Raw genomic sequence first — 9,124 nt, forward strand, 5'->3', positions numbered from 1 at the left:
GCGCCACAAGTAAAAGTAGTACTGACAACAATTTTCAAAGCTGACTTTACTGCACTATGTCAATCTCCTCGACATGGATACAGCTCTGAGCAAGTTTGGAGCTTGCCGAATTGTAATAGAGTATCTAATTTTGACGCTAAGTGTAACTTTCATGCAACGCTTGTACTGTCATCAGCAGTAGCACGACACCAGGCTGCAGTATCAATTCTGGTGGCTTGAAACCCCAGTACGGTTGGTTGTGATGAACTTGAGTAACAAAAGTACACAAGGTGACCACTTGCGTATATCCAATGAAATTACAGAACAAAGCGGATAAGCATCACGACATGTTGTGCAAGCGGTGAAAATCTCGCACCACATCGGGACGCCAGTTTTAGGAACTGTAATCATGTGATTGAAGATGGTGGCAGAACTGATCTCAAAATGTAGCATGCGACAGCTGATCAAATCTGCTTATCCTTAAAAGGGCCAGTAAACAGACTGCAGTCCTTAATACATGGTGAGGTGATAACTGCACACTTGCACGATGTGAACATGTTGCTACAAAATTTTACAAATGAGTGCTGTAGTAAGGAATTTACAGGTATAGAAAAACCCACTTCGACATGTTTCAGTTTCCTGCTCAGCCTACCCCCCTCCCTCTTTTTGAAGCAAAAAAGGTGGACATGTAGCCCATTGCTGTTAATACGCCCACTTCGGCAACGTAAAACGACGGTGATGAAGTCATCGCTGCGCAGCTGGTTATAAAGCAAGGCTTTCTCCATGCGTCACTGTTGAGAGGGTGAGAGGGCTAGGGTTGCCCTAGTAGTGGTATGAAGTGCAGTAAATGCAGGGCCAAGACACTGTTTCGAAGTGCACAACCAATCGACGATGTCAGTGCTATATAATGTTGTCCCGGAAGTAGTTTCATGTTGCTTGGCATATGAAGTGGCCTGGACAGGCGCTGGAAAGAGACGTACGTGGGGGTTCTTCAGAATTGAGCTACACAGTGTGCAGGTGCTGTAACATTCATAAAATGCACGAATGGTGAGCTTGTGTGGCAAATGTACAAAATTTAAGTTGGAGCCAGTTTACTGGCCCTTTGAAACATGTGACAAGATATCCTTATGGCACAGCCGAACCTGGCTACAGCGAAATTGACGGGACAGGCGAAAGATTTCGTTACGGTGCGTCACTGGCGACGTATTCGCCCATGCTCACTTCGTGCGCATATTTACGGTTTGCCAGAGGGGCTGTCCAGGCAGCCGTGGCGCCCGTGACTGCACAAGCAGAACTGACAGGCTTCAGCACCTCTAAGGAGGCTTTTGTTGCTTTTATAAATGTTGGGATCACATGATCTAGAATGGACGTACATTGGCTGTGGCTCTGGCTTAGGAAAGCGGGCCTGCGTAGCAGAGCTACACGCAGCATTTCAGACGACTCATTCACGCAGTGCCCAGACCTATCACCAAGCAACATGTGCTCATTTTCTTTTTTACTTTCAAGTACAATCTGAAAATACTATTTAATTGTATTCACATTGCATAGTTAATGTATGATTTATTCACCATAACTCAGTCTTTTCACTTTTACCAGCGTATCGGGACGGGGTGCATGAGCTGCACCAAGCTGTGGCAAAATGCCCGAGTAGTCTCAAAATTATTTCGGGTCTGCTAATTTCAGCGAGAAATCGAGGCCACATTGGTCGTCTGCACTTTGCATCATTAACCAAACCAAGCAGCGCAAGCCTTAAACCATGGTCTAAGTTATACACTCACTAGGTGAGGACACTTGCTAGACACGATCACCAGATAAAGTAATAATGCTGTATGCCCATCGGTGCGCTGACCAAAGCAGATACCTCTTGGTGGGACGACGGAATTTCAAGACGAAAATGCGTTGCCATAGCTATCCCTTCGCGTGAAATACAGACCTCCTAGTCGGCAAACACGGTTATGGCATATTAGGAACTAAAGCTTTCATGCGTGTATGCGCTGTGTAATTGTGAGTACTGGTATGATCGCTAACGTCTCAAAGAGTTACTGGCAGTCATTTGGAGCAGCGAGTGACATTTCTGCTGCCCCTCCCCCCCAAAAATTGTGTGGCAGTATTTTTTGCCACCCCTACTCTTCAGTTTTAAGTTATCTCCCAAGTCTCAGGGTCGCCAGCTTGGCAGAGCCACATTTGAATTTGCAGTCTGTCAAAGAATTTGACAGGTGAGGCAAATGCTGATGTAGACTATTTCATTGCTTGCTCAGTGGGGTGGTTCAAAATGCTACTTTTGTTGAAATAGCAGTGCTCATGTTTACTTTCCACGATTTTAGATGGTATGAATGTTTTGTACATATATTTATATATATATGTATATATATAAATATATATTTTTTTTCTAAATGTAAGCCTTCTTTTTTATACTGCTCCAATCATATTTGGTCTTGCGTGGAAAATAATTTTTTTTTACCCGTAAACTGCATCGAAATTGGATTTTAGTGCTCCAGAAGTAACGTTTTGCTGCTCAAAAAATTGCGCCAAATTCTATTTTGGCTGTTCTACCGTTTATCGTGTCAAGTTCTGGCCAGTTTTCAGCACCTTAAGTGTTTGTGTGAAGCTCATTTTGCTCCTAGAAAAGTTGCTAAGTCTGCAAGACAACTTTCCTGCACAACAAAAAGACTAGCACCATCTCTCGTTCAAAGGAACCATGTGTAGATGCGAAGCAGGAGGCGCTAACGCTTACACTAACGGCGGCGTTGACACTAGCGGTCATCAAGCGAAAGCCAAGTAAAGACACCCTTGACTGAATTCGGGAAGCGCGATCTTGCATTTACAAAGTGGCCAGTGAACGGTTGTGTAGTGCGAGCAGTCATCTTTTTTTTTTCTAGCAGACGCAGCTTGCGTCATCCTTGTTGAGGCGAGGGAGGGGAGCGACAGTTTTGTGGGTGTCTTCCTGGGCTGGCACGAGACGTAAGCATGCGCAGTGGTGTTGTATGGAGGGACAGCATTACACAGGCTAGTCAGAGCTGCTTGACATCTAAAATTCATGCACTATGACAGTGCTTCCTGTCCTTGCTACAATTGCTTGTGGCAGCTTAGCGTTTCTCGTGTTTAGCCATGCCCGGGCGAACAGGGCACTTTCCCATCTTTCATTGGGCATTCGTGCTTGATGGCAGTGTCTCCCATGCTCACTACACTGCCATTGTACATGATATTCTATGGGGCAGGTAAGGTGCCTTGTAGATATTGCAACTCGGCTCTTGTGGCGATGCTGTCTGGTGATTGCGAATTACCAAACACAGCCCCCACTTCGTAGAATTGTATAAATATCTAAGAAATTCAGGTGCAGATGTGTGAAATCGAACAGTCTAGGTGTATTGAGGTGGTTGTTCTTGTTGGGCTGCCTGTTGCTTCGTTAAACTTCGGAGTGTTTTTTTTTTTTTAATACATAACGGGCATGTTTACATGAGAGATTGCATTAGATTGTCTTTCATTTCTTGTTTGCAGGCGGCGAGGTAATGGCTGCTGGACGTCGAGGTGACTGGGGCCGTGTGACCAAACTTTGCATGCTGAGCGTGAGTTGTGGCAATTTTGATCAAATTGATGACTGAAATCGCTAAATTCTGGATGATAAATTGCTGGGAAATACGATGGTTGTCCTAAAGTGCACCTGTTTAAAGTGTAGCGTAGCCTGGTTAAAACACTCATCAAGGAATTCTTTTTCCACTGAGCAGTTGTCTTTCTTGCATGAACTTTTCCGTTTCTTGTAGCACGTGCAGATTATTTCATTTTATGCTACTTGTACAGATGTTCAAAGCAAGGAAACCTTGGCTGAATGTTGCTTGCATGCAACGGCTTTGAAATTGTGTTTCCGAAAACAATGGTATCTAAGTCTAACTCTTAAGTACATGGCCACACCTAAGACAATTCTCAATTGCATCAGGGGCGCAACACTGCAAATGTGCTGCAGAAAACTGGGGCTGGCAGCTAACTTAAATGAAACGGTGCAGTCTGCACGGCTGCAGTCGTGAATACAAACCCAAGGGTGGGGAAGCTGTGCCGATTGCGCCAACCTGCGCCACCTGGAAGTTACTGCGTCATACTGTTCTAAAGGTGTCTTTTTTTGTCTGATTTGCGCCATTTCTGCGCCACAAGGTGGTTCTGGAACCGAAAGTAATGTTGACAGCACGCATATGAGTGGATATTACGGGATAATCTCCATATTGTACACTTGCACTGCTGCAAGAGCACGGAATCAGCCAATCAGGCCCAAATCTCATAAGCGCGAAAATGCACGCGACAGCGACGAGCGACGCTATGAGCGTCGAAACAGGGCGTTCGCGCGATGTGTCGCGTGCTCGTTTTCGCGCGATCGCTCGGTTCTTCAGATTTGGAAACCGTCGCTTATCACCCGGAAGTGCTGGGCTCAAGCAGCCAATAGCGAAATACCGGAAAAGACAAGGACTACATAGGTGCACGTGACCCTGCCCGAGTCACGTATGCGCAACAAGAAATAACGCAATGTTTATTACGCATGTGCATATAAAAAAGCGCTGCAAGGCAATAATAAACACTTTCCGTTTCATCACACAACAATATATCTTATTTTTAAATTGCATACCGCTCGCTACGCGGTTTTCTTGGTGCTAGTAGACGGCCTCATGCCAGCAACAGTGGAATTCGCTTCCCGAAGCCGTCGCGTGAATGAGATTTGCCTGCGCTAGCGACTGATCGCGCGAAGCCAATCTACGTCGCGTCGCTGTCGCGTGCATTTTCGCGCTTATGAGGTTTGGCCTTCAATTATTCTCACTTCAGCGCGATTACAGCGGTGCCTTTTGTGGTAACCACTGGCAAAGTACGAAGGCGATGTGGAGACCACCGAAAAGTGCATCAGTGAGCACAAAAAAAACAAAAACACTATGTGTGCGGCGTAGCACAGATTTAAGCCTACTGCTTGCTTTTGATGGCTGGTGACTACCTGAGCACGCAGGGGCGCTCACCGCCGCCCTCCTGATCATTGTGCCTGACCTTGTTCAGCGTCCACCACTTTGCAGAAACATGTAGTTCACTGTAGCAGAGTCGAGCGTTGTGGACTGTGGACACTGAGACGGCAAGCGTAGCGCTTTTATAATCATACTGCACGCTTTAATGACTCTACAACCCAAACGAGCTTCAGTCTGCTGCCAAGACCACTAAAGCACCGCTTGCAGAAAGCTCACATCATCGCCTTAACGTAATGGTTTTCTCGCAGCATCTGTGTGCGGTCTGAAGCGGAGTGGGTGCAAGCGGCTTCACATGGTGTGTATGTCAAGTAGGCAAAGCGCTGCGCGCAACTAGCCAGTAGACGATCGGCTTCCTGCGACTGTACAGTGTCTCGGAAAATCCGTGTCTGTTTTCACTAAGTAGCAGAACGTGGTGCACATTTATTGAGGACAGCTGCTTATGTTCGCTTCGTGGCTATGGCAGTCTCTGCGTCAGCTGCGTATCCCGAACTCCGCATTAGTTTTGAAATGCTCCTTAATGTTGCATTGCGACAGTTGTGCGGGAGTGCTAGTAATTTCTGGAATTTGGCAAACAGAAAGAAATGTCATTGTGGTGGCCACTGGTGGCCCCTTAGGCAATATTTGCCGTAGCACTATTTAATCCTGCTTTAGTGGGGATGGCGCATGTAATGAGTAATGACTAGCAAATGGATACTTAGTGGTTAATGCATGGTACATTTATGTGCAGTTAGCCACATTCTCTGCATGCATGTGCGTATTAACGAGATTTTATTGCAAAAAGCTTTGAATGTGTATGAGGGGGGGATGCATATGGGTGTTTCGGGTGGGGTACGGCAAAGGTACACCGCAGCAACCCCTCCCTATCATGTTGATGTATTGGGCTGAGCTAACTGTGCCCCCCCCTCCCCCACCGGCCTCCCCGTGCGCATACCTAAGTGAGTGTGTGCGCGTGCACTGCTAGAACTTCATGTAGCTTCATTTTCGGTGCAATATTCTTCGTTGTTTTACGTCACCGCTTCTGTGTATGATCCTGCCATTGTTTACTTTTGTGCTTATTTTGTGGGCTTGCAGCTTCTGCATAAATGAATATGTAATCTGGGGGAACGTTCAACTAAATTATAGCTAAATTTTCTTCCTCTATGTGTATCATAAAAAGCTCGTGCATGCTCCAAACACAGAGGTAGCCGCTCCAAAAGCAAGTTTTGTCTGCTCTATTGGCTGCTCCAAAATGCTGGAAGGCATTCCTACCACTGCAAACCTCACGGAAAACGTCAAGGAGGCCTGAATGCTTTCTACCCGTCCCTTGCAGTTTTTCTTGTGTTTATCATTCATGCCTTGTCAGCATAGTGCTATCATAACCATGGAGGCTCCGTCTGCACGATGGGGCAGAGAGCAACCCCAGTTTCGTCCGCAGCACTTTCGTTTTTACTAGGCGCGAGGTCGCCTGTTGACCTTGTTGACCACTTGGTGTTTCTTCTTTTATTCCAGGAGTCCGGGTCCGAAAGGAAGACAAAAGCCTTCCGTGTGTGTGTGGACGCTGCTGCACACCTGCCATATCCATTCACGTCTGATGAAATCGCCGCAGCGACGACGACCACAAAGATCATTTTGCTCAGGCCTAGACTTGTCTTGTCTTGTTTTGTTTTGTTACTCCGTGTCACTACAGCGTGGTTCATAGCTGCCCTTTCCTCTTTTTATTACTTCTTTCCCTCTATACTTCATTGTGTACAGTATTGTGCTCCATGAATCATCAATAAAAAATGCCAAATGAATTTTTTTTTTGCATGAAATTTTTTGGCACGTTTTTGTAAACCCTTGTGTCCTGTGTCCTTTCTGTAACTTGCCCTATCCATGCGGGAATCGCAACAGACTGCAGATGTAGTAGTAAAATTTTCTAACACTTTTTTGAAGGCATCGCATAGAATTGTTGTACTGGTACGACAAAACACCTTATAAAAGAACGCGAAATTTAAGATAAGGTCATCCTTTGCACCAGCAGTACCATTTGTCGTTGCAAAGACAAAGAGCTCCAAGTTGACCAGGAGACAATTATATATACAATCGTACATTGGAGGATATTGAAGAACACTAAGTTGAATAAATTCCCTTCAATATTCACCAGGCTTGTTCACAGTCCGCTGAGCAGTTACAGCATTTCTTGAATACACTTCTTCCAGAAAAATGATGTGCATGGGAGACCATGTTCAGAGAAGTGTTTGCCGCTAGTTCCCTCTTCTGTAGGTTAGTTACATGAGGTTTCTCGGTGTCGCTCTCGAGAGACTGGTTGTCATCCTTCACAGACTACCCCGTGCCTTGCCATGCTTCGATTGACAGGAAGTCTTCCAGTTGTGTCTAACCCAGTTGGGTTGTGTTTTGGTTTGATATGGAATCGAACCTGCATATATACCAAACTTTTCACAATACAGGAATCTGACATATTGTACAATTTCATAATAATATATTTCGAATAATTTGCCCCATTCTTGATGGGAATCACTCAAATCGGTTTCACTACAATGTGCAGCAATTTTTCACTTCATTTTTTTAATTTTTTCCCATGCACTATAGTTGGCGCTGCGAGTAATATGCACGGATGTGTTTTGCCCGAAAAAATACGGTGTCAACATAAACAGTTCCTCAACATACATATGCAGCTGAGTGTACTCGCCGGGAACCGCAATTCTCTAGCCAGTCTCTGTACTAATGTTGGTTGGCCTTGTGTTGAACGCGTGGCATTTTGACGCCCCCCTATTCACCCAAGAGGGGGAAGGGGCGCAAAGTGAGCCCCACATATTGACCTAATATGGAGGCTGGAGCCTCGAAAATTGTTGGCACCACCCCTATAAACGGGCACGCTGCCTGAGCCGAAGGTCGACGCCGCCGATGCCAGAATCAGGACGTGTGCCCCGCCAAGGCAGAGCATTTGCCTCAACTTGTCCCCAAGTCATGACACCTGTAACCCTTTACTGCTTGAATGAGGAAACTTTTGAACAGAATAAAAATTTTTACATTTCTCCAGCTTTAGATGGCAACCTTTAAATAATTCCCCAGTTAAATTGTATAAATTGCAACTTCGACGCATACTTTTATGCATGTCACATATTCTCGACATATGCCGCGGAGGCGAGGACATTGCAACAACAACAACGAAAAAAAAAACGCGCTTCAGTATTACGTAACATGAATGTGTGCCCCCTCATCGGTTCGTACACACCAAATGAACAAAATTATTGAAGATAGAATGTTACGTCATACAGGCGAGAAATAATGGAGAAGTGAGAACTGTTGCACGCGATCTCCGCAGACATCTAATCTAGTCCACGTCCGTTAGGAAAAGACAACTTCCGAGGAAAGCTAACTTCACAGCCGCGGATGGTCGACATATCAAGCGTCCCAACGATCTTTGTTCGATGTAGCCTGAAGTTTACCGATGCACTGACGTTAAAGCATGACATCGTATTTTCGAAATCGGTCCGGTAAAGAAAATGAGTGTACTTTGACGTTGCTCAACCGTTCGAAACGCAGAGGGAGCTTGGGACACGGCAAGAATCTTCTGGTTCATCTGGCCTGTACTCTAGGCGAGTGATTGCGCCATGTCTCGATTTCTTGATCACTACACTGAAACCAGTAGCTCTTTGAAGGGACACTAAAATAAGTAATGAATTAATTTCGATTCACGAATTGTACTCTGATAGCTCTAATGACGCCTCATATCCACGCGTGACGTCACGGTTTTCAAAGTGTACTTGGCGCATTTCAGTCCCATTCGCTCTGCAGAATTTGGCGTATGGCCGCGTCAAAAAACAACGTGCTTCATTTTTGCCGATTAGGAAGTGCGTAGGCCCTAGTAGGCGCAGCAGGAGCAGTCAAAATATGTGACGTCGTGGCTAAAGGCGCGGAAACTTCAACGTGGCGTCACAATTTTTGTTTCGCATTTCTAGCTTCTTCTCGCCGCAAGTGTAGTGTTTTTGGTATCGTGAGGGAGTCGTTTATCAATACGAGGGAAATTATTTCGGTCTTTAATGCCCCTCTAAAAGGACACTTGCGAGAAAAAAATTCTCCTAGAAGCAAATTACTCTTTCACAATTACTGCGCTTGCCCCTAGAGTACACGCATGGCGAGAAAGAAACCGTGCAAAAATCAAACACGCT

The 9,124-nt window shown here is 45.5% G+C and overlaps 1 protein-coding gene across 4 annotated transcripts in view; it reads left to right on the forward strand.

Annotated features, from left to right (window-relative positions):
* LOC119163770 (uncharacterized) overlaps positions 1 to 6,745 on the forward strand; it is a 43,372-nt gene extending 36,627 nt beyond the window's left edge. For 3 of the 4 annotated variants that reach the window (XM_075873596.1, XM_075873597.1, XM_075873598.1), the window contains 2 exons: positions 3,478 to 3,545; positions 6,462 to 6,631. In XM_075873596.1, coding sequence (XP_075729711.1) covers positions 3,478 to 3,511 — 34 coding nt within the window. In that variant the 3' untranslated portion in view covers positions 3,512 to 3,545; positions 6,462 to 6,631. Of the gene's footprint in view, positions 1 to 3,477; positions 3,546 to 6,461 lie in introns of all 4 variants that reach the window. The other variant, XR_012886116.1, reaches the window with a different exon arrangement.
* Positions 6,746 to 9,124: the final 2,379 nt, after the last annotated feature.

The sequence above is a fragment of the Rhipicephalus microplus genome, chromosome 9 (genome assembly GCF_043290135.1).
Source record: "Rhipicephalus microplus isolate Deutch F79 chromosome 9, USDA_Rmic, whole genome shotgun sequence".
Taxonomy (NCBI): Eukaryota; Metazoa; Arthropoda; class Arachnida; order Ixodida; family Ixodidae; genus Rhipicephalus; species Rhipicephalus microplus.